The sequence below is a fragment of the Camelus bactrianus genome, chromosome 20 (genome assembly GCF_048773025.1).
Source record: "Camelus bactrianus isolate YW-2024 breed Bactrian camel chromosome 20, ASM4877302v1, whole genome shotgun sequence".
In the NCBI taxonomy this organism is placed as follows: Eukaryota; Metazoa; Chordata; class Mammalia; order Artiodactyla; family Camelidae; genus Camelus; species Camelus bactrianus.
Genome location: NC_133558.1, coordinates 18,859,541 through 18,886,544, shown reverse-complemented (window position 1 = coordinate 18,886,544; position 27,004 = coordinate 18,859,541). Strand labels below are relative to the sequence as shown.

At 35.3% G+C, this 27,004-nt stretch overlaps 3 protein-coding genes and 1 pseudogene across 3 annotated transcripts in view; 2 read left to right on the top strand and 2 right to left on the bottom strand.

Annotated features, from left to right (window-relative positions):
• LOC141573234 (olfactory receptor 10C1-like) overlaps positions 1-27,004 on the bottom strand; it is a 108,394-nt gene that overhangs the window by 69,233 nt on the left and 12,157 nt on the right. The window lies entirely within an intron of this gene.
• Positions 2,209-3,150, top strand: LOC105084076 (putative olfactory receptor 2B3). Its single transcript, XM_010974111.1, has one exon. The coding sequence runs from the start codon at positions 2,209-2,211 to the stop codon at positions 3,148-3,150; it is 942 nt and encodes a 313-aa protein (XP_010972413.1).
• LOC105084077 (olfactory receptor 2H1-like) lies at positions 9,316-11,007 on the bottom strand (annotated as a pseudogene).
• On the top strand, positions 25,610-26,640 carry LOC105084078 (putative olfactory receptor 2B3). Its single transcript, XM_010974114.2, has one exon. It carries the CDS (start codon positions 25,699-25,701, stop codon positions 26,638-26,640), a length of 942 nt encoding a protein of 313 aa, XP_010972416.2. The 5' UTR covers positions 25,610-25,698.

The following is a 27,004-nucleotide window of genomic DNA, read 5'->3' as shown; positions in this document are numbered from 1 at the left end:
TCTTTTCATTTGTAGAAGATATATAAATAGGGAAACAGTTAAGGTGATAGTGGAACAAGCATATGTTTGTCAATGAGTTAAATTCATTTTTCTGAAAATATAAAAGAGGAAGTGATAAATGAGCTTTCACCAGTGCCATACAAAATGTGGGAATGAGTAGAAGATGTGAAAAACACACAGGTAGGAAAAATTTTTAAATAGATGCTAAGTAGAGTCCTCTTTTTTCCCACACCTTTCAGGCAACCAATATCTCCTGCAAACCATTGACCTGACTTCCATTTACTGGAAACTGTGTTCTCAGTATTATGGCAGAAACAAAGAAAAAGTGGCTTATATTTCAATCATTTCATATTATAATACTGCAAAATTATAATAAGCATAGGCTCCACTAATAGTAATTTGGTTGCTTGTTTTCTCATATACATGGAAAGTGGAGAAAATGATACATTATTACTATTAATGATTAGTACTAATGGTTAATATTAGAGATGCTATTAGTGATAACTAGCTCACATTCTTTAAACTGCTCTCAGTCCAATGTGTATGCATGGCCTCATTTGAGCTTCACAACAACTCTCTTATTATGGCTAGAGAGTTGCTTTTGTTTTTGTTTATTATAACATGACACAAAAATGTTCACCAACTACCCAGGATCACACAGCTCAGAAATAAAATGATGGAAGATCCCAGCTGCAGAGGCAGTGATCCTAACAGCTAACGTGATTACTTTTAACTCTGCCAAACAAATAGTAAATATAGTATTACCTTGGTTGTTTTAATTTTTATTTCTTTAATGATGAGACAGGTGCCTATCTTTTCTATTTTCAATTTTGCTTTATATTTTTTTCTATCCCAAATTGCTTATTTATATCCATTGATCAATTTTTTTATTTTTGCTCTTTTCTCATAAATATTATGTAATAATTTTTAATATTTTAATACATCAACCATTTTTGCCATAAACACTGTGCATTTTTTCATCTTGCATTTATCATTATATTTGCATATAATCGTCTTCCAAATGAAAACTTAAAATTTACATGTGCACTCAAAAAAGTCAAATATCATGTCTTTTACCATTTTTCACTGAAGTGTATTACTGCTGTTTACCAAGAAAAAATGTTTATCTATAGCTAACATGCCAAACTTAAAATCACGTCTAATGGAAGGGGTTACAAATATTATAACTACATCTAATACATTCCAGGGTCAAGTTATACTTCATATATCAGTGTTTCTTACTCTTCAAAACGTGTTCCACTCTGGTATAAGGTATGCCAATCCTAATTACTTCATCTTCTTTCTTAAGTCTGTCAGCTATATGTTGTCATTCTGGCTGTGCTCTCTGTACATTTGGGGTTACATGCTATAAAAAAAAAAAAAAAGGAATGGCTTTTAAATCCTGGCTTTTTGAGTCTTGGCCTAACCATTACTGAATGTGCAAATTATTTATTCTCGGTGAGTCACAGTAGCAATAAAATGTAGATCATATCTGTTTATCAGAGTTTTCGTGAGAATTAGAATGGATTATTTCAAGCAGTGTGCAGTGTGTCACATGTTAATCAAGCAACAATTAGACCATCAGTTTTACAATTTTCATCAGAGTATTTGGAGATGGGAGAGATGTCATCTGTGATCATCACTATAAATCACAAGTAAGCCATAATTTTATACCGTGAATCAAAACATCTAATACCCATGATAGCTCTTTCTGGGAAAGGATGTACATACATGTCATTTAAGAGTAAGAAATAACTCAAAATATCACATGAAGATGTTACAAAAGCAAGTAGATCCCTTCAGATCAAATGTAGATCTAGATGAAACTCCTACCCCTGTATAACTCAGCATTTCAGTCTCAATAAATTAAAATCAGAATTTATTCTACAAATGGTTATTAAGGTAGGTTAGGACATAAGAAAAGGATGAGGAATCGAAATGCGTTGAGCACTATGCATATAAGCTTATATCCTTGGTATTTAAATGTAAGAATTTACTTCGTAAAGTAAGCAAAGCGTAACTACTAAAAATAGAAGAACGACTTTCTAACCATATGACAACCATATCGTGTTTCACAAGGGTTCCATTTAATGGACTATAAATTATATTTGGTGTTTATTTATTCAGTTAAAATGTGAATATTCAATAATTATCTATTGACTGCTTGCCGATTTTATTTTTTTAGGATTATAAAACAAGTGAGTCATCATGAATTGGGCAAATGAGAGCTCCTCAAAAGACTTTATACTACTTGGCTTTTCAGACAAGCCCTGGCTACAGACGCCCCTTTTGGTGCTCCTGTTAATATCATACACAGTCACCATCTTCGGCAATGTATCTATCATGATGGTGTGCATTCTGGACCCCAAACTTCATACACCCATGTATTTCTTTCTCACTAATCTCTCCATCTTAGATCTCTGTTACACCACAAGCACCGTCCCTCATATGCTGACAAATATTTGTCGCAACAAAAAGACCATCAGCTATGGTGGCTGTGTGGCCCAACTCATCATCTTCCTGGCCCTGGGTGCTACTGAGTGTCTCCTGCTGGCTGTTATGGCCTTTGACAGGTATGTGGCGATTTGCAGACCACTCCACTACATAGTCATCATGAATCCTTGGTTCTGCTTAAAAATGGTAGCCTTCTCATGGCTCACTGGCTTCAGCAACTCAGTGTTGCAGTCTTCCTTGACCCTTAACATGCCACGCTGTGGGCATCAGGAAGTGGACCACTTCTTCTGTGAGGTTCCTGCTCTTCTCAAGTTGTTATGTACTGACACAAAGCCTATTGAGGCTGAGTTCTTTTTCTTAGGAGTATTAATTCTCCTAATTCCAGTGACATTGATCCTCATCTCCTATGGCTTCATAGCTCAAGCAGTATTGAGAATCAGGTCAGCAGAAGGACGACGAAAAGCTTTTGGGACATGTGGGTCCCACGTGGTTGTGGTGTCTCTCTTTTTTGGAACAGGTATCTACATATATCTACAACCACCTGCATCCACCTCTAAGGACTGGGGAAAGATGGTTTCCCTTTTCTATGGGATATTCACACCCATGTTGAACCCTCTCATTTACAGCCTTAGAAATAAAGATATGAAGGACGCCTTCAAGAGGGTGTTGCCAATAATCTTTTTCTATAAGAAATAAGTGCTCCATCGTCATGAGAAACTTCTGCGTCTCCCTTTATCCTTGCAAATGAGGAAGGTTTGAACTGCTTTTTCTATTGCTCAGGCTCTTATGATTTTATTCAATTGTATCAAGAGTTTAGAAAAATTATTTCTCTGTTCAGGAAACAATGCTAAGATTGTAACATTTCTTTTCTGAATTCAAAACTTTTGCTTTCCAGAGTTCCCCTAAGGCACTCTCTTCCTGAGGCCAAGTCATGGGAATTTCCTCCTGTCAATAACTAGTCAGGACATGGTTGGATTACATTTCCACATATATATTCTTTGTTCAAGAACCATCCTGTCAACCACCTAGTTAGGGTTTCCACATGTCTGTAATTATATATCCAGTGAGACCAAGCCAAAAATATTCCTGACAGCACCCATGTCCTCAGCACGTTACATTTACTTTCACATCCCTTGATAAAATCCATCCTATGAACCTTCCAGAACTGTTCTAAGTATGTAATCTGTCTCAAACCTAGCTGGCATTTAACTAGCTAAGTGTGTGTGCCTTATACAAAAAATGAAATGTCAATTGAGTTTCATTCCTATTTTATTTATTTTTCAATTTTTTTATATAGTCGGCTTACAACGTTGTTAGTCTCTATTGTACAGAATAGTAGTTCAGTTATATATATATTCCGTCTCATATTCTTTTTCATTATAGACAATTACAAGGTATTGAATATAGTTCCTTGTGCTATACAATAGGACCTTGTTGTTTATCTATTTTATATAGTAGCATGTATCTGCAAATTTGAACTCCAAATTTATTCCTCCCACCCCCTTTCTACCCTGGTAACTATATGTTTTTCTTCCTATGTCTGCAACTCTATTTCTGTTTTGTAAATGAGTTCATTTGTGTCATTTTTTTTAGATTCCACATATCAGTGATATCCTGTGATATTTTTCTTTCTCTTTGTGGCTTACTTCACTTAGAATGATTATCTCCAGGTCCATCCATGTTGCTTCAAATGGCACTATTTCATTTACAACTATTTTAAATTCATTTTTTATTCCCCATGAATAGCATTTCTTTTTTTCCCTTTACTTCTCAAATCCTTATTTGTCCCAAGTTCTACCCCAAGTATGCAGGAACTCCTCTAAATTAGAAACTTCATTATTTACAGAAATGTTAATAGGAATCATTTTTTCTAATATTGATCTGAAATAATTCATTATTTGATTAGTAATTCAGTAAAGTTTTATTCACTAAATAGCACTAGACCAGAGGAAAACAATCACAGTTCCTCTACTGAAGATATATTCTAGTTCCTGAAGAAAGGGACCCTTAAACTGACATTTTAATTGATTGTTTGCAATTACTAATGTAAGGAAATATATGAGGCAACAGAGAAAGTGTTACAAAACTAAGGTTTCAGAAATTATAAGTGAAGAATGGCATGAGAATGTGCCCCAGTTAACATTCAGTGGACTTGGAACATGAACAAAACCTAAATCTTTGTTGGTTTTAGCCACTATGATTTTGAAGTTATTTATTAACACATTAAACATTTCTTTTAAAAATAATATTATTATTATTTATTTAGGATGGTTTAAGTCAGCAAATAAGTCTATATTAAGAATGTAACCCTAATTTTTTATTTACCTGTATGTATAAGAAAGTACTAGAAATAAATTCACCAAAAGTTAATTATGATGAGATAAGTGGTAGGATACTAAAAAATTTTTGCTCTGGTCTTCTGCATTTTAAAACGACACCAATTACTTAACTATCAGGAAAAAGTCTAAATATAAAACTGGTGCTCTAAATCTATTTCACCTTGAAGAGTTTTCCATTGAACTGTATTTGGTTTCTAATAGTATAATGGAATAATAATAACTTAAAGTTGAACTTGATTTAAAATGAAAAATTATTGATAGTAAAATAACTATTAGACTAATGTAATTATAAATTTGTAACTAATTTTAGAAACATCTACTCCAATCTTCAAGTATACTACCAACAATTTCCCAAAGTCTGCCTAGAAAATAATTTTCTAAATATTTATGTTATATGTCATTAATAATTTAAATAACAAACATAAGTTTATTCTACAATATTTTGATACTGCTCATATCTACAGTAATAACAGGGGATTGGACGAAGGTAGTCAAAAGTTACAAACTTCCAGTTACAAGATAAATAAATACTGGGGATGTTATATGCAACATGACTATAAAGTCAACATTGCTGTATGTTATATTCGACAGTTGAGAGAGTAGATCCTAAGAGCTCTCATCAAAAGGAAAAAAGAAACATTTTTTTCTTCTTTTTAGTACCTACATGAGATGATGGACGTTAACTAAACTTATTGTAGTAATCATTGTTTTCCAAACAACATATTACTAACTACTTCAATGTGTAGTTACTAAAAATAGGACATTATCTTACATTGCCAGTACAGTTATCAAAACTGGGACGTTTTATAGTGATATAATGCTCATACACAAGTCATATTCAGATCTTGTCAATTATCTCCAAAATGTCCTTTATATTTTTCTCATGCACAATACATCATTATAAAAAGGCACTCGAGGCCGTTTTGTCTGCAAATTGATGGTGTTAACTTCAGTCACTGGTTAAGATGGTGTCTCCCAGGTCTCCCCTATGAGAAGTTACATTTTTTCTCCTTAGAAGTTAACAAGTAATTTGTAAAAAGATAGCCTGAAATTATGTAAATATCTTAATCCTGGTCAAATTTTCACCCACTAATATTAGCATCTATTAATGATTCTCTAACTCCATCTTGCCTTCTGTATTTACCAGCTGACTTTCTGTAATAAGAGCTCTCCATTTCCCTCCTTTGTTTATTCCCTTATTTGCTTGTATCACTATGTACTTATAAATTCCTATTTTATATTACTATTTTACTTTATTTGATGCCCAAATTGTTCAATATTTGGCCAAAATAAGTCCTTCAAGCTCTACCAATGTCTTTAATTTATACATTGCATAGTCACATTTTAAAAAATTCTTATTTCTACATTTATGCACTATCCAATCTAGATATAATATTTTGTTATATTTCAGAGTTACTAATTCTTCATGTACGCCTAATTTCCAGCTTCCTGTCTGCTAAAATTCCTTAGGCTCTTTGCCTAAAAGATCATAGTAATTAATTTATTAATTTCAAGTTTGACCATCTCCCATATTCTTACCTGTGGACTGGCACTCTCTGGAGTCATAAAACTCCAGGGGTGGGGAACCTGGGCTCTCCGTGTCCCTGGGGCCTATTGACACCTTAACCCCTACTCCCCACTGCAGGACCCTTTGCATACCTGCATTTCTGCAAGATGTAAAACATCTCCTCTTGGTGTGTGTTTACCCTAACAAAACCCATCGCCCAGCGGAGAGCCTGTCTCACAATACCTTAGGTGGACAGGTCTCACATCCTGTCCTTATCAAAGCTGTAAAACCTATTGTTCAGAGAAGTCCCTGACAGATCTTAGAACCAATCAGGTACCTGTGCACGAAAGGATCATGCAGCCCCTACTCCTCGTGTGCACAGCCCTCTCCCCCCACCCCCGATAAAAGACCCTGCATGTCCATCCCCGGCACTCACACAAGCACCTCTCCTCTGTGTGGCCCACTGTTGCCTATAGCAGCGTCCCTATTAAACTTTCGTAAACTCTTCTCAGTCTCTGGTAATTCTTTACCAACCTGCGTGTGCCCACATTACCCAAGATCTTATCTTTCTGTGCTGTAGGGATACTATATTACCAGGGATCTGAGCAATGTATTATAACTTCCAACACAATCTACTCCTTTAACTGCTCAGATCCAATACTTTGTATGAGTTATGGGAGAAGCTCCTACAAGATGCTAGTGGGCTTCTACATGTTGGGGGAGCTTAGAAGAGGACCAACACAGCAGCAGATCTTACCCCACGGCAGCTGGTCTTACATCCACAAACTAGATTCATCATCTCCCTCTGCTATCTATTCTTTATTCCCCTTCGCCTTAGCTAGAACTTCTACTGGTCTCTGGGGTTAACTCTGTGGCATGATTTAGAAGTGTCTGAGCCCCTGATCATTACACTTTTCTTAAGTCAAGCTCATTGCACTTGATCATTTACTATTATAATTAGACAAAAAGGTATACTTCTTGGTGTGCATTCTGTACTCCTTGATGGAAGCATTTCCCTTTGGAAACTGGAACCTCTAAACTTACAGAGTCCATAATTGTGGAATAAAGAAACACAGATTTTCAAGTGAGTCATTGGAAGTCATGGTAAGGGGGGCCACTGCTGTTTCACTCCTTGGTTTCCAGACCCATGTGTCTTTCAAATGGGGACACAGTTCCATATAAATATAATTAATTTAAAGTATGCACTGGGTGGTAGAAGATGGCACTGCATCTGAGCTGACATTTTGGGTGTGCCTTCAACATGTCACTCCATGACTTTAATAGGTCATTTCATGATAGTGTAATACAGTATATGGCCAGTGGTTTCCATGGTCATGTGTTCACTCCCATGCTTCCTTTGCTAGTAAGTGGGCCCTCTGACATAATGGTATGTGGGAGCTCATGCTGCTGAATCAAACACTGTAAAAACTCTTAGATAGTAGTGCTGGCTAAGGACTCGTGGCTAAGACAAACCCATAGCTAGAGTGTATTGTTTCTTCCAATGTTTAATGAAATAAGTCAGAGAAAGACAAATACTGTATTTTTCACTTACATGTGGAATCTAAAAAATAAAAGTAGTGTATGAATATAACACAACAGAAAGAGATACACGGATATACTTAACAAACTAGTGGTTACCAGTGGAGAGTAGGGACACGAGAAGGGCAAAATAGGGGTAAGGAATTAAGAGGTACAAACTACTTGGCATAAAATAAGCTAAAATGATATATTGTACAGCACAGGGAATATAGTCAATATTTTATGACAACTTTAAATGGAGCATATTCTATAAAAATATTGAATCTCTATGTTGCACATCTGAAACTAATATAATATTGAATCAACTATACTTCAATAAAACAAAAATTTTAAAAATTAAAGTAATACATCAGAATACATAAAAGCATAGCATTCAGGAAATATGCAAGCTGAGAACCTGCAGCTTTGGCTGCCTGAGAGATTCAAGACCCTTTTCTTTTTAAACCACAAATCACATGGGTTTCCTGTTTTGCTTAGTCTTTTTTTGTTTTAATCTTAAGCCATCTTATTTTTAAAATACATGGATTCATTTGAAGTTCATGTCATTTGTCTGGGCAACTATCTAGACTGCTCTTTCCCGCAGTATGGTCCTAGGTGGTCTGCATCAGAATCACCTATGGTGTTACTTAAAATGCCCATCCCAGAGCACAATCAGATATTTTAAATCAGAAATTCTGAATATTAAACACAAGTATTTTAATTTTTAACAAGTACACCATGTGAATCTTAAAAATTCTAAAGTTTGAGGAACTGTGTTCCTCCCCTTCTTGCTGCTGTCATTTACCAGGATCATAACCTCTCTCCCTCTCACGCGTTTACATTTTAGTCAGGTGCACAGTTCTCCTCTATACCAAAGGCCCTGCTATCATTCCAGGTTATGTCAAAGTAAGATGAACTTCTGAATATGCCTGGTCCCCTGTTTCTATCTCCAAGTCACTTACCACCTGTCAACCTCAGCTACTCATCACTATGTCCACACCAGGAACTTAGGCATTCCCTAGAGCTGCTCCAGCTCTACAATCTTAAAGTAAAATTTTAGCCAAAAAACCCTCTGTCCTTCTAGATTTCTCCTCAATTACTCCCTTTATTCCTTGCAATTGAGAGGAAGAACAACAAAATGATTTTTAAATTATTGTTCTCTCAAAGACAATGAGAAATTTTATCCTCAAAGTATTAGTGTTGCTATTATTTCTGACCAGTTTAATTTTGGTTTGAGTTATGTAATGCTTTTTTAACTTTCCAAATGTTTAGAAAATTTTGACATGAAATCTCCAAATCAGAAATAAGTGGTACAGTTTACCAGCAGAGGAAAATGGGAGGGAATAGGGCCTGATACTAGTGCCATCTAGATATGAAATAGGTTTCAGCAGATGGGAGGCACAGTTGATTAGACAATCCATACAGGATAGTCAACAATTTATATCCATGATTTCAGTGAAACACACTAGAGTAGTGGACACTTGTAGACAATAGCTAAAAAGCAGCATAAATAAATCTTTGGTGGGAAATACTCAAAAGTCAAAAGGTGTGTGGTATGGTGATCAGCCCTAGGCAGGAGTTGAAGAAGAAGTCTCTTTCCATTAAGATGATAAATTAAAAATATGTTGGTTAATATTTTTGTCTACCATTTGACTATAAGCACCATGACATTGATGACCTCCTATATGCATTAAATATGGAGCATCTAGTACATAATAGCTGCCTAATAAAAATCAATAAATGTCTCTAAGACAAATGAATAAGAATTGAATGTAATGAAAAGAAAGCCATTTGTTTACAACAGTGACTCAGAATGAAGGAAAAAACCAGAAGTTTATTCCTACCATTAGGGGCCAAGAATACTGGGGCTCAAACTAAGAAACTTGGGTATAAGATTGAAGAGCAGCAGCACCAGGGAGCAGTAAACGTGGACTTCTGCTTGGTAAACACTTTGTCACTGGGGATTTCTAGGCACACTACATATCAACAAAGGACATACTGAGGCAAGGAGGCAGAAGTAACTCAGAACCAAGAGCCACCAAGTAGATTACATGAGTGTTTCTTACAAAGTCTCTGTCTGAAAGCGTTAGGAACCTTGTTGGGAATAGATGTTTAGGTGAAAGAAGTGGTTGGGCTTACAGGAAAATAGAACAAAGGAAAAGAGTAAGTGGAAAGGCATGAAACATATGGCTAGGTCTTTTATTTTGCAAGTTTGTTTTTCTTTTGTTGCCCCAATTCAATTGCTATTATGTGCAATTTAATACGACTATTAAAAATATTCATTTCTCTATCATACTGTGCCTAAATCAGTACCATGAAGAAAATAAGGCTTAATCAATGACTGATGAATGGAACTGAAATTCATGCTTGAACAAAATGCAGCTCTTTCTCTATTACTTTAGAGTTGGGAGGTACATCTTCAGCTTTTCGTGATGAGGTTATTCTCTTTTCAGGTTAAGTAAAAACCCAATATGTGTCAACCTCTTTAGTTATTCTGAACATCCCAGGTCCTCCTCCCTAGTCTTTTTAGTGCCCCCTTTACCTCTTTGTTCCTTAGAGTATAGATGAGCGGGTTAAGAGTCGGAGTTACAACAGTGTAAAAAGGGTGAGAAACTTGCCTTGTTCATGAGCATAGCGACTCTTGGGTTGAAGATAGACAGCTGTGACAGTGCCATAGAAGAGGGAGACCACAAGAAGATGAGAAGTGCAGGTGCCAAATGCTTTCTTCTGTCCTGCAGTTGACTTTATTCTCAGCACAGCCTTAGCAACAGCACCATAAGAGGCAAGGATAATGATCAAGGGCACCACCAGGAGAATAATACTGGCTACGAACATCCTGATTTCAATGTAGATGGTGTCTGCACTGGAGACTTGAATGAGGGCTGGGACTTCACATACAATGTCATCCACTGTCTGGTGGGAGCAGAAGGGTAACTGGAAGGTAGCAGGAGACTGGATCAGAGACTGAATCAGGCCAGTCCCCCATGCAAAGATGGCCAGCTGCAGGCAAAGTTTTGGGTGCATGATAGTGGTGTATTTTAGTGGATGACACACTGCCACACAGCGGTCCAAAGCCATGACCACAAGAAGGACACATTCAGTGGCCCCAAGCCACAAGAAGACATAGAGTTGAACAGTACAGCCAATATAGCTTATAGTCTTCTCTGGACCCCAGAAATTAACCAACATCTGTGGAACACAACTGCTGGTGAAACAGAGATCTAGCAGGGAGAGGTTGGAAAGAAAGTAGTACATTGGGATATGGAGTTTGGGAACCTTCAAGGAGACAAAAATTACAACCATATTTCCTGCAGTGGTCAAGCCATAAAAGATCAGAATTACCCAAAAAAGTATCTTTTCCAAATATGGCTTGTCAGAGAAGCCCAGAAGGATAAAATCACGGTGGCTGTCATTGCAAATTGTCAACATGGTTTCTGGAGCAATCACCTCTTCAGGGAATGGTTCAAAAGTAGTACCTCAAAGGCCTGTGATAGTTCTGGTACAGAGACAGGAAGAGGGCAGTATGAATTATTTGATGACTTTGTACTCAAGGATGAGATTCGGCGTCCTTATTTTGGGAAAACAATACAAAGTTTAGTGACCTGTTTTAATCTTTAATACCCATCACTCGTTTACACTATTTTTCTCTTCCTTGTTTACACCTCTTCATATGTTATCTTTTTAGAACTCTGCATTATAAATAATATGTAAAACATATTAAACACACCAATTAGTCAAAATATCTTTACTAAATATTATAAGATGATTTCATCTTTGGTCTCAAAGACTACATTTACAGCATTTACTACATGGTTTTTATATACATTATAGTTGAATCGTATTCTCTTACTACTTCTTTCTTTATTCATTTTGTCCTCTTATTTCTCTGGGTCTGTATCTCAATTTATCTGAATATCTTTCTCCCGAGTTTCTCCCTTCCCTTTCATCTCACCTATCCTTCAATCCCCTTTCTCTCCTCTTCTATCTCCCTTTCTCTTCTTCATTCCTCCTATCCACTTTCTCTTTTGATTTCTGAATTTGAAATCTTGCTCAGCCACCTTATGCTCTGTGATCTTAGGAAACTTACTTTAATTTTCTCTTCTTACCCTAGTCTTTTCCTTAGATGTTCTATTTAGAAAATGGAAGGAAATCATAGAACCTACCTATCCTTGTTGGAGAAAATGTGGAAGCACAGGGAAAATATTAAAACAAATAAATAAACAAAACCCAAAGAGTTCCTGGCCACATATATCTGTTCAATGTATGTTAGCTATAATTAACATGATTATGATCATAATTATAAACTATTCAAATGATTGTTCTAGATGCAAAATGTCAAAATACATAGGCAAGGTTTTAAAGGTTATTAGTGATGATGTTTTTTACAAAGTAATATGCTATCTGTACATTATATTTTTTGCCAAAGAATTGAAAGTAATTGCATCCACTTTCCTACCATTATAAATTATCCACCTTTAGAGTGAAGAGCAGACATATCTGTTTTTAATGTGCTTTCTTCCCATAAATTATGAGATTACAAAACAAATTTGTAAAATGTACTATCTTTTATTCATCTTTTCAGTAGGTCAAAAAAGTTTTAAGGAAATACTGTTCTTACTCAAACATTGGCATTTTCCCTATTATATTAAAGAAAAATGGTACCAGAGCTGTTTTTCCTTCCTTTTTTCTCTATTTTTCCACTGTGGCTATTGTTTTAAAAAACCTCTGTATTCTCTTCCTTCACTTTCCTCCTTGTCTGTTTCCTACATTTTTTCTATTCCTACAGCATAACAAAACCTGTTAGCTCTTCAAGTTTCTTTATAAAGCATTTTTTATATTTCCAAGTGTTTTAGTTTACCATAAGCTTTTGCAAAGGGAGTCTCCCAACAGAACTCATTGAATGAAAATAATCAATGCTAATGGGTTTGAACAGATTTTACAGAACTATGTGCTTCAGTAACTCCCTTGAATTTTAAACTCATGGCTCCCTTCTCTTATCCAAATTAATATGCTCGACGAAGTCTGATTTACGCCAATATTTAAACAAAAAATACTCCTTTTCCAAAACATTTTTCAGCTTACCAAGTATCAATAAATTATTAAAATTCTGATGGTGAATTCCAGCTACTATTTCCTTCACTTTATTTATAGTCTATCCCTTATTTTAAGCATTCCATAAACATGGATTTGTGAAAATGTACCTATTATCAATGGATAGAAATTTTAGAGATACATAAACAAAACCGACATGGATAATCAACAGCAGCAGCATAGAAGTTTCATTCTCATCATGTAATTGATGTGAATTAGTGAATTAGCTTATTTAATTTTCACCAAAAAAAAAAAAGCCTGAATCATCTTCCTGTGTTTTATCAACAATAGTGCTATATATTTTTAATCACTTTTAAATAATCCTAAGAATGATAGAGAAAGTTGAGAAAATCAGATGCTTGGAAATAAAGTTGAAAAATTTAAAGTGACATAAAAATAACACATTGTGTCAAATGGACCGCTCAAGCCAGGATTCTAAGAAAAATTAAGACACGATCTGATATTTACAATCTATTATATAGTCATACATGACGGGTGAATTCTTAATATCAGTTTATTACAGTTTCAACAACATAATAATATACCATGCAGTTATTTATCTAAAGTTTTTACATCAGTATATGTTTTTGCTTTTAAAGAGCTTGCTGGAAGTTATTTCCGAAATATTCTGGCCCAGTAGTTTCCTATCTGTCCATCCTACACTTACCTTTTTTTTTTTTTTTAACATTTTTATTGATTTATAATCATTTTACAATGTGTCAAATTCCAGTGTACAGCACAATTTTTCAGTTATACATGAACATATATATATTCATTGTCATATTTTTTTCTCTCTGAGCTACCATAAGATCTTGTATATATTTCCCTGTGCTATACAGTATACATTTACCTTCTTATTGTTGCCAGTGGATGTAATCAGTGTTCCAGGTTCTTGTCCTATCCCAGAAAGAATTCATAGACAAGACATAGTAAAAAATAAAGTGAAAATTTATTAAAGGATGGATAGTACACTCTCAAGGGGAGAGCAGGCAGGCTCAGGTAAGCGGCTGCCCCAAGTTTCTTTGGCAAGTTGGTTACACAGAGTGTAAAAATGAATGGGCGGAATATTCATTAGGGAGGGAAAGGTCTGAGGTCATATTCCCTGATTTTCATCCCAATTCCACCTTCCCAAAGGGAGGAGGGATCTTTGTCCTTATTTAGCCTGGATAGGAAGTGCCATGGTGTCGGTTCATGATGGGTACTTCTAATCTGCAAGACTAACTTTATTGAAATGAGAACATAATGAGCAAAAGGTTACATTCAGACACTGGAGATTCCTGTGTTTTCCCACCTTTCTTTGTTGGCCTCCAGGCCACTTATCACCCCCAAAGTTGTGACCACTTATCAGCCCAGAGTTTCCTGCTTTTCCTCCTCTGCCCAGGAACCCCTGGTGCTTAAGTGATGTATGGTTTACCGCATTTGGTCCATGCCTCTCCTTTCTGCCCAGTTTCTGCCATTTCGTGTATGTCCCCCTTTCTCTGCTCATATCTAGCTATCTGCCTCCTCTAACACTATCATGAATCACATTTGACTGTATCCACACACTAGTAGATTTATTTGAAGTTCTCTCAGTCAGTAGTTCTCATGTGTACAGGATATTAATCTAAAAGAACGCTGAAGCACAAATATTTTGCAGGGCGTTAATATGCACATGATCTCTCATGTCTCATACTTGTGTTTAACTCAGATTCTTTTTACTGGAAAATCCGTATTGCTCTCTGAGTCTCTTCTTTTTTCTGTGCCATTATTCCTTTATTTTCTATAGAATTTTTGCAAACTAGAGTTGAAATGTTAGCCCTTTGGTCATGAATCTGAGTCTGATATTTCAGTAGAAGAACAAAGTTTGATGTCTTAAAAAATCTCAGAGTCTTGTAGATTTTTCCATTATCAAAACCAAACTGCCTCCTATGCCACCCTGTGGCATTCATTCACTTTCAGTAAATCTGGTTTGTATTCCTTGTCTATAAGGATTATTCATCCTTTCCTAGTTTTCCTTTTTAAATTTTTTAATAGTAGTGCCTATAGATCTACTTCTATTTATATGTTTATGTATCAATCCAGTGATCTTGTATCTCTGTTTCCTTCTAACCACTAATCATTGGACAAGACGTATTTTACCCTTGGAGCAACTATTCTCAAAAGATTCTTGGATGGGAAGAGAGAGTCTTAGTTTAGCTGATATTCATAATGCAAAATATAACAACTCTGTTCACCTCTTCTTTTGAGATTGTCTTTTTCTCAAAAACATCAATTTCCCTATGATACTCCTTTAGCTCCCCTCCTCTGTCTCTCAGAATAGTACATGGAGGAGTTTTTGCTGAGAGCTGGTGCACCATAATTCCTATGGTTACAAATGCAGATATAATATTTACATCTCACCTTCTAAAATAGATGCCTCTGGTGAAGTGAATCTCAACTCCACAGCCCATTTCTGATTTCAGCAGAGCTGCAACGGACAGTTCTGTGTGAACTCAGATTCATCTCATACACGCTGACAATTACCTAACTCAAGCACTTTGTATATGTCTTTCCTGATTGCCCCAAGGCCTTGTCTGACACTGTGGGAGTCCATTTGGCACACAGACAAATGCCACCCAGAAATGCAGGAGATTTAATAACCCCAGGGGAAACCTTCAAACAAAGGAGGATAGTAGTTGCAGATAAGCGTTCCAGCAAACCTTCCTTCAGGTGAAAAAGTCCTATTTGCGTTTCAGGAGATCCCTGGAGAACTGAGCTCCCATGGCAACAACCTGTCTAATATAACATTATATTATATTTCTTTCTGTCTCTCTCATTCTTCCTGCTCCCTCACTCATTATTCCTGAAATCCCTTCACAAATCAGTTATTTTAACTTAATAATTTTTTTGCTCAGTCTCTGCTTTCGGGAGAACCTTAATAGAGCTGATACTGGAAGTGGCACTAGAAAGCAGACTCTCAGAGAAGTACTCGGAAAATAAATCACTCACCAGTGAGAATACAAGTCCTCCTTTGATAGGGGTGAATGGAATAGTGGTAACACTTAGCTTGCTGTAACATCAATATTACTAATATTCTTGCCTGCATGGTTTGTGATGAGGTATAGGTAGAAGGAGAAGCATTGGGGTATATGGTGCATCTAGCCCTTGAAAGATATGAGGATAATTATACTTAGACTATGGTCAACTTTGCTGGCTTTCATTGACTATCTTGGTAGCCTTGAAGAAAAGGAGTAGCATGCTCTAGTCAGTCAGCCAATAATCTACCTAGGGCTATGGTTCTCTAACTGTTCATTAAAATGTAGATTTCTGGCCCCCACACCCAGAGTTTATGATTCCCTAAGTTTGGGGTGAGGCCTCAAATTGGCATTTCTAAGATGATTGAATGATGATGATGATGTTGGTTGATGATGATGTTACAGGTCCAGGGAGCACACCTTGAGAACCACTAACTAGGGAATGCTATAAAAGCAAGTAAACTTCCATGGAATCATTTTAAGAAATTCTCATATCCTGCTTAGGAAAGAGTGTTGAAAATCAGACCCAGGACTTGCTTATAAGGCTCACAGGACTGCAAAGGAGGTAAAATGCACATCTCAATAGACTTTATATTAAAGTCAAGATCCTAAAAGGGAAGGAGTCAGACCTTTACACCTGGGATGGTGAATATCTGTACAATTGCACCTCAAAAACTTGAATGTCCAGATTTCTCTGAACCTTCCAAAGTGATAGAAGCAGTCTCCTCCCTCTTGATAAAGGAGAGAAGCCACCCCTACCTGGAGATCATGTAAACATGTTTGTTGCAAGATGATACAGACCTTCTCACAATCTCTTCTTGCCTAAACTCATCACCTCCAGAGCAATAACTATAACCCTGCTATAAAAGAAAATAGCTTATTACAATATCTGCAGGACCTGGCCAACACATATTATCAGGAACCTCTCTTAGGAGAGGAATAGAATATAGAGCTGGATATGGGAAAGTTTATAGACATGAGAACACTCTTCCAACTCCTGGAAAAGAACACTGGATCCAGTGCTAATATATTACAGGGACATCTTATTAAAAATTTGACAAAATTATATCTACAGTAAATGCAATGTTGCTGTAGCTCCCTTGACAGAATACTGAAGTGTCAAAAGTATCAGAGTTAGGAATGTTGGAATATATTTATTATGTACACAGAATCTATCACCTAACTACACTACCTGTGATGTCCCAGAGGACACTCTATTAAGAGAGCAATAAATGTACTAGTTAAAGAGGCAAAATATCTTTGAGATGCTTAATGTCCTCTATAGACCAGGGTTGACAATAGCAGATGCTTTCAGAGAACTACCAGTCTAAAGCAAGTAGTTACAGTAAATGGTTAACACACTTGAAAAAACAGGATAACTACAAATCAGAAACATACAATAGATTCACAAAAACCGAAAGAAGAGAACACAAGCATGATACAAAAGAAAACTATCAAACCACAAAAGGAAAAAGAAAAAGAAATGAACAAAGAGGAAATACAAAATCAATTGGAAAACAAGGTTTAAAATGGCAATAAATACATATCTTTCAATAATTACCTTAAATGTCAATGGACTAAATGCTCCAATCAAAAGATATAGAGTGGCAGATTGGATTTAAAAAAAAAGAGCCTACAATATGCTGCCTACAAAATATCCACATTACGGTGAAGGACACACAGATTGAAAGTGAGGGGATGGAAAAACAAATTTCATGCAAGTGGAAATGATAAGAAAGCAGGGGTAGCAATACTCACATCAAACAAAATAGACTTTAAAACAATGGTCATAAAGAAAGATAAAAAAAGGACTATACAATGATAAAAGGAGCAATATAAGATGAGAATATTATACTCATTAACATATATGTACCCAATATAGGAGCACCTAAGTACATAAAACAAATATTAACAGATATAAAGGGAGAAATTTATGGAAATAAAATAACAGTAGGAGACTTTAATACCCACTTACATCAATGGACAGATCTTCCAGACAGAAAATCAATAAGACAACAGAGATTCTAAGTGATACAATAGAATAGTTATATTTAATTGATATTTTCAGGACATTACATCCAAAAAAACCAGAATACACAGTCTTTTCAAGTGCACATTGAACATTCTCTAAGATTGAACATATACTAGGACACAAAACAAATCTCAACAAATTTAAGAGGATAGAAATTATTTCAAGCATCTTTTCTGACCACAACAACATGAAACTAGAAATCAACCACAGAAAGAGATATAAGAAAAAAGTGATTACATGGAGATTAAATAACATACTACTAAATAACCAATGAGTTAATGATGAAATCAAAGAAGAAATTTTAAAATACCTTGACACAAATGACAATGAAAACACAAACATACAAAATATATGAGCTGCAGCAAAAGAAGTTCTTAGAGGGAAGTTCATAGCTATAACACCTTCCTCAAAAAAACAAGAAAAATCTCAGATAAACAATGTAACCTACCACTTCAAAGAATTATAAAAAAGAACAAACAAAACCTTAAGCCAGTGGAAGGAAGGAAATAGTTAAAATCAGAGAGGAAGTAAATGAAATAAAGATTTTTAAAAATAGCAAAAAATAAATAAAACCAAGAACTGGTTCTTTGAAAGGGTAAACAAAATTGACAAACCTCTGGCTAAGCTCACCAAGAAGAAAAGAGAGAGGACACAAATAAATACAATAAGAAATGAAACTGGAGAAATAGCAACCAATACCACAGAAATACAGAAATAAAAAGAGAGAGAGAGAGAATCATGAACACTTACATACCAACAAATGGATAACCTAGAAGAAATAGATAAGGTTCTAGAAACTTACAGCCCACCAAAACTGAATCAAGAAGAAATAGATAACTGAACAGGCCAACTGCTAGAAGTGGAAAAGAAACTGTAATTTTTTTAAAAAAAAAAATCCCTGCAAACAAAAGTCAGGGACCAAATGGCTTCACTGGGGAATTTTAACAAACATACACAGAAGAACTTATACCAATCCTTCTCAAACTCTTCCAAAAGACTGAAGAGGAGGGAACACTCCCAAAGTCATTCTATGAAGCCACCATCACCCTGATGCCAAAATCAGACAAAGACAAACCAACAAAGAAAATAAAAGGCCAATATCTTTGACAAATATACATGCAAAAACTCTCAACAAAATAATAGCAAACCAAATCCAACAACACATTAAAAAGATTATACACCATGATCAAGTTGGATTCATCCCAGGGTCACAAAGATGGTTCAATATATGCAAATAAACCAATGTGATATACCACATCAACAAAAGACAAAAACCACATGATCATCTCAATAGATGCAGAAAAAGCATTTGATAAAATTCAACATCCATTCATGATAAACTCTTGCCAAAGTGGGTATAAAGGGAACATACTTGAACATAATAAAAGCTATTAATGACAAACCCACAGCCAACATAATACTCAAGGTTGAAAAGCTGAAAGCCTTCCCGCTAAAATCTGGAACATGAAAAGAATGCCCACTCTCAACACTTCTATCCAACCTAGTATTGGAAGTCCTAGACACAGCAACCAGACAAGAAAAAGAAATAAAAGGGATCCAAATTGGAAGAGAAGAGGTAAAATTGTCATTATATGCAGATGACATGATACTATATATAGAAAATCCCAAAGTCTCCAACAAAAACTACTAGAGCTGATAAAAGAATTCAACAAGGTAGCAGGATACAAGATTAACATACAGAAGTCAATTGTATTTCTTTACACTAACAATGAAATGTCAGAAAAAGAAAGTAAAGAAACAATCCCTTTTAAAATTGCATCCAAAAAAAATTAAATACTTAGGAATAAATCTGACCAAGGAGGTGAAAGATTTATAGGCTGAGAACTACAGAACATTGATAAAAGAAGTTAAAGGTGATTTAAAGAAATGGAAAGATATCCCATGCTCTTGGATTGGAAAAATTAATATTGTTAAAATGGCCATACTATCTAAAGCAATCTATAGATTTAATGTGATCCCTATCAAACCACCCAAGACACTTTTCACAGAACTAGAAAAAATAATCCTAAAATTTGTATGGAATCACAAAGTTGCCAATGCAATACTAAAAAAAAGAATGAAGCTGGAGGAATAACCCTCCCAGACTTAAGACAATACTACAGATCTACAGTCATCAAAACAGCATGGTACTTGTACAAAAACAGACATATGGATCAATGGAACAGAATAGAGAAGCCAGAAATAAACCCACAAACTTTTGGACAATTAATCTTTGACAAAGGAGGCAAGAACATACAATGGAGTAAAGACAGTCTCTCCAGCAAATAGTGTTGGGAAACTGGACAGCTGCATATAAACAGCTCATACAACTTAATAACAACAACAACAAAAACAAATAACTCAATCCAAAAATGAGCAGAAGACCTAAACAAGCAATTCTCCAGTGAAGACATACAAATGGCCAATAGGCACATGAAAAAATGCTCAATATCGCTAATTATCAGTATAGTTAATTATCAAAGAAATGCAAATCAAAACTACAATGAGGTATCACCTCACACCAGTCAGAATGGCCATCATTCAAAAGTCCACAAACAGTAAATGCTGGAGAGGGTGTAGAGAAAAGGGAACCCATCTACACTGCTGGTGGGAATGTAGTTCGGTGCAGCCATTATGGAAAACAGTACAGAGATTCCTCAAAAGACTAAAAATAGACTTATCATATGATCCAGCAATCCCACTCCTGGGCATCTGGAGGGAACCTTAATTCAAAAAGACACATACACCCCAATGTTGATAGCACTACTTACAATAGCCAAGACATGGAAACAACCTAAATGTCCATCGACAGATGACTAGATAAAGAAGTTGTAGTATATTTATACAATGGAATACTATTCAGCCATAAAAAATAATAAAATAATGCCATTTGATGGAGCTGGAGATTGTCATTCTAAGTGAAGTAAGCCAGAAAGAAAAGAAAAATACTATATATCACTTATATGCGGAATCTAAAAAAAAAAAAAAGATAGACTTCTTTACAAAGCAGAAACAGACTCACAGATACAGAAAACAAACTCATGGTTATTAGTGGGGGAAGGGGGTGGGAAGGAATAAATTGGGAGTTCGAGATTTGCAGATACTAATATATAAAAAATAGATAAACAAGTTTATACTGTATAGCACAGGGAACTACATTCAATATCTTGTAGTAACTTATGGTAAAAGGGAATATGAAAATGAATATATATATGTTCCTGTATGACTGAAGTACTGTGCTGTACACCAGAAATTGACACAACATTGCAAACTGACTGTACTTCAATAAAAAAAAAATTTTTAAAAACAGAAAGTAAAAAAAAAAAATATCCCTGGGACACTGGATACCATTGTCAGCTCCAAGTGAATGTAAATTCTTTCTGATCTATTTTCTTGAAAGGGGTGAAAAAGAACACATTCACCAGATCAAGGACTACACACCATGCACCTAATATCATGTTAATATGCTCAACAAAGAGACATATCCGGCCCAGCTGATTCAACTGGGACTAACACTTGTCTGATTTGTGGTAATCTCTTGTCATCCAAGATCCATCTGATTTTTTCAGTGGACTGAGTGGTGAGGCAAATGGAGATGTGACAGGGACTGCTATCCATGCATCCTTTAGGATTGCAAAGGAAACAAATAAGAAATTTTAAAAGCAACTTTATAGCCATGAGGATAATTCAGTATTCACTATCAAAACTGTCAGGACAGTAGGGGAACCAAAAGAAGAAAAATATAAATATCTAAAAATATACATATGTATTTTTTTCAGTGATACACTTGTGGGACTTTATTCTGTATTTCTCTTCTATTATCTCCCTCTAAAATTGCTCTTCTGGTATAATCCAAGTCCAACCAGTTACATTATTCTGAAAGCCAAAAGAATATGTATTACATACACTAATACTTTTTAATTGGCTAATTTCATCCTGATAAATTGTCCAAAGAAGGTCACATATTGAAAAAAAGTTATTCTGAACGATACGTAGTATAAAGTGACAAATTCAGAAAATGCAAATATTTAATAGTGAAAAACTGGGGAGGTATGTATATATAAATTATATACATAGATAAAATTTATATATAAATTATTAATTTATAAAAGACTATTATATGGCTACAAAATCATGTGTTAAGAAAATGCTATAAATTATACAATGATTACGTTCTACATATATGATTTTACAATTTATAAAAATGCATTATGGGGGGAAGGTAACAGCTCAGTGGTAGAGTGAGCTAACAAAGGATTTTCTTTTTGATTATATCTATGCTGATATATATATATATATAATATATACTCAAGTCACTTTCAATTTTAATTAACCAAAAATATTACGTGAGCACATGTAAGTTATAAATTGCATAATTCAATTAATTTTCTAAAACTATTCCTGTTTCAATCCCATATCATTTCTACTAGTTCTGTCTCAGTGAATTCATACTGAATTTAAACTTCAATGTGTTAATTTATATGTTATAGGGTTTTTTTAACCTGTAGATCTCTAGTAGGCTTAGTCCAAAAATATTCATTACAAAAACCAGTGAACAGTAGAATTACTATTTTCCCTTATACACCATCAGTGGACTAGTTCCCTGACCTCTGAGACCATTTAAAACAACTTGGGGCTATAAATTCCTTTAGCTTTGTGCTCTCCTGATAAACAACTCTAAACATATTTTTCATTATTTATGTATCATGACTATTACCATCATCTTAGTTTTAAAATTTGTGAACCACCTGTGTGCCACTACTATGTTACCAGAGCAGTTGGGAATACAGTTCAGTTATTTCCTCTCTGGACACAATGACCAATTAAACTTCAGGGACTCTCACATCCCTAGGGCTAAAATAGAGGACACAGCATTGTATGAATAGTAAGCCCTTTATTTAACCCTTTTTCCATGACTTTATCAATGTTGCTGATACCTGTACAATCAGCTTCTCATTGTAAAGTGCATTAGGAACCTGGGGAGAAAACTCATGCGTTAATAAAACATGCCTCAGAGACTTAAGACAATATTTACAATACACTTCTACTTCATCATAGAGATTTTTTCAATTTATATTTCTTAATGTTGTCCAGGTCACATGCTAACTTCATTCTCAATCTATGGGCAGAAAGGGAGTTGAATAAGAATGTCACAAGGGTTGAAAGCTCAAAAAGTCACTGCTTCATCAGTCTCTGTTTGGACCAGACGTGCTTTGAAATATGGCACAAAGAAAGGCATGGATCTCTCTCTAACACTTAGGAAACAAACGTAAGTAATGTCTACTACGGGGAATCACATTACCATGAGTGGGAAGGGTCTCTCAAGATCATTTCATACATATCCTGCCTCTGGCTTGCATCACATGAAATAACCAGAGAATTCAATTTATTTCCTGGGAATCTTGAAATAAATGTCAAGTGTTTTCAGTGTTTCCAAAAGTCACTATCATTACCTTTCAAATGACTATTTGCCCCTTATATCTCCTTACCAAAAAAAGAAAAAAAAAGTCAGTGGAATTTTTCAAGCAGAAAAAGGAATTAGTAGTATTTAAGATTTTCTTTTCATTTGTAGAAGATATATAAATAGGGAAACAGTTAAGGTGATAGTGGAACAAGCATATGTTTGTCAATGAGTTAAATTCATTTTTCTGAAAATATAAAAGAGGAAGTGATGAATGAGCTGTCACCAGTGCCATACAAAATGTGGGAATGAGTAGAAGATGTGAAAAACACACAGGTAGGAAAAATTTTTAAATAGATGCTAAGTAGAGTCCTCTTTTTTCCCACACCTTTCAGGCAACCAGTATCTCCTACAAACCATTGACCTGACTTCCATTTACTGGAAACTGTGTTCTCAGTATTATGGCAGAAACAAAGAAAAAGTGGCTTATATTTCAATCATTTCATATTATAATACTGCAAAATTATAATAAGCATAGGCTCCACTAATAGTAATTTGGTTGCTTGTTTTCTCATATACATGGAAAGTGGAGAAAATGATACATTATTACTATTAATGATTAGTACTAATGGTTAATATTAGAGATGCTATTAGTGATAACTAGCTCACATTCTTTAAACTGCTCTCAGTCCAATGTGTATGCATGGCCTCATTTGAGCTTCACAACAACTCTCTTATTATGGCTAGAGAGTTGCTTTTGTTTTTGTTTATTATAACATGACACAAAAATGTTCACCAACTACCCAGGATCACACAGCTCAGAAATAAAATGATGGAAGATCCCAGCTGCAGAGGCAGTGATCCTAACAGCTAACGTGATTACTTTTAACTCTGCCAAACAAATAGTAAATATAGTATTACCTTGGTTGTTTTAATTTTTATTTCTTTAATGATGAGACAGGTGCCTATCTTTTCTATTTTCAATTTTGCTTTATATTTTTTCTATCCCAAATTGCTTATTTATATCCATTGATCAATTTTTTTATTTTTGCTCTTTTCTCATAAATATTATGTAATAATTTTTAATATTTTAATACATCAACCATTTTTGCCATAAACACTGTGCATTTTTTCATCTTGCATTTATCATTATATTTGCATATAATCGTCTTCCAAATGAAAACTTAAAATTTACATGTGCACTCAAAAAAGTCAAATATCATGTCTTTTACCATTTTTCACTGAAGTGTATTACTGCTGTTTACCAAGAAAAAATGTTTATCTATAGCTAACATGCCAAACTTAAAATCACGTCTAATGGAAGGGGTTACAAATATTATAACTACATCTAATACATTCCAGGGTCAAGTTATACTTCATATATCAGTGTTTCTTACTCTTCAAAACGTGTTCCACTCTGGTATAAGGTATGCCAATCCTAATTACTTCATCTTCTTTCTTAAGTCTGTCAGCTATATGTTGTCATTCTGGCTGTGCTCTCTGTACATTTGGGGTTACATGCTATAAAAAAAAAAAAAAGGAATGGCTTTTAAATCCTGGCTTTTTGAGTCTTGGCCTAACCATTACTGAATGTGCAAATTATTTATTCTCGGTGAGTCACAGTAGCAATAAAATGTAGATCATATCTGTTTATCAGAGTTTTCGTGAGAATTAGAATGGATTATTTCAAGCAGTGTGCAGTGTGTCACATGTTAATCAAGCAACAATTAGACCATCAGTTTTACAATTTTCATCAGAGTATTTGGAGATGGGGGAGATGTCATCTGTGATCATCACTATAAATCACAAGTAAGCCATAATTTTATACCGTGAATCAAAACATCTAATACCCATGATAGCTCTTTCTGGGAAAGGATGTACATACATGTCATTTAAGAGTAAGAAATAACTCAAAATATCACATGAAGATGTTACAAAAGCAAGTAGATCCCTTCAGATCAAATGTAGATCTAGATGAAACTCCTACCCCTGTATAACTCAGCATTTCAGTCTCAATAAATTAAAATCAGAATTTATTCTACAAATGGTTATTAAGGTAGGTTAGGACATAAGAAAAGGATGAGGAATCGAAATGCGTTGAGCACTTATGCATATAAGCTTATATCCTTGGTATTTAAATGTAAGAATTTACTTCGTAAAGTAAGCAAAGCGTAACTACTAAAAATAGAAGAACGACTTTCTAACCATATGACAACCATATCGTGTTTCACAAGGGTTCCATTTAATGGACTATAAATTATATTTGGTGTTTATTTATTCAGTTAAAATGTGAATATTCAATAATTATCTATTGACTGCTTGCCGATTTTATTTTTTTAGGATTATAAAACAAGTGAGTCATCATGAATTGGGCAAATGAGAGCTCCTCAAAAGACTTTATACTACTTGGCTTTTCAGACAAGCCCTGGCTACAGACGCCCCTTTTGGTGCTCCTGTTAATATCATACACAGTCACCATCTTCGGCAATGTGTCCATCATGATGGTGTGCATTCTGGACCCCAAACTTCATACACCCATGTATTTCTTTCTCACTAATCTCTCCATCTTAGATCTCTGTTACACCACAAGCACCGTCCCTCATATGCTGACAAATATTTGTCGCAACAAAAAGACCATCAGCTATGGTGGCTGTGTGGCCCAACTCATCATCTTCCTGGCCCTGGGTGCTACTGAGTGTCTCCTGCTGGCTGTTATGGCCTTTGACAGGTATGTGGCGATTTGCAGACCACTCCACTACATAGTCATCATGAATCCTAAGTTGTGCTTAAAAATGGTAGCCTTCTCATGGCTCACTGGCTTCAGCAACTCAGTGTTGCAGTCTTCCTTGACCCTTAACATGCCACGCTGTGGGCATCAGGAAGTGGACCACTTCTTCTGTGAGGTTCCTGCTCTTCTCAAGTTGTTATGTACTGACACAAAGCCTATTGAGGCTGAGTTCTTTTTCTTAGGAGTATTAATTCTCCTAATTCCAGTGACATTGATCCTCATCTCCTATGGCTTCATAGCTCAAGCAGTATTGAGAATCAGGTCAGCAGAAGGACGACGAAAAGCTTTTGGGACATGTGGGTCCCACGTGGTTGTGGTGTCTCTCTTTTTTGGAACAGGTATCTACATATATCTACAACCACCTGCATCCACATCTAAGGACTGGGGAAAGATGGTTTCCCTTTTCTATGGGATATTCACACCCATGTTGAACCCTCTCATTTACAGCCTTAGAAATAAAGATATGAAGGACGCCTTCAAGAGGGTGTTGCCAATAATCCTTTTCTATAAGAAATAAGTGCTCCATTGTCATGAGAAACTTCTGTGTCTCTCTTTATCCTTGAAAATTATAGTAAGGTTTGAACTGCTTTTTCTATTGCTCAGGCTCTTACGATTTTATTGAATTATACCAAGAGTTTAGAAAAATTATTTCTCTGTTCAGGAAGCAATGCTGAGATTGTAACATTTCATTTCTAAATTCAAAACTCTTTTGCTTTCCAGAGTTCCCCTAAGGCACTCTCTTCCTGAGGCCAAGTCATGGGAAATTCCTCCTGTCAATGACAAAACTAGTCAGGACATGGATGGATTACATTTCCACATACATACTCTTTGTTCAAGAACCATCCTGTCAACCACCTAGTTAGGGTTTCCACATGTCTGTA

Coding starts and splice junctions, on each gene's coding strand:
- LOC105084076 (XM_010974111.1), top strand. CDS start 2,209: ATGAATTGGGCAAATGAGAGCTCCTCAAAAGACTTTATACTACTTGGC.
- LOC105084078 (XM_010974114.2), top strand. CDS start 25,699: ATGAATTGGGCAAATGAGAGCTCCTCAAAAGACTTTATACTACTTGGC.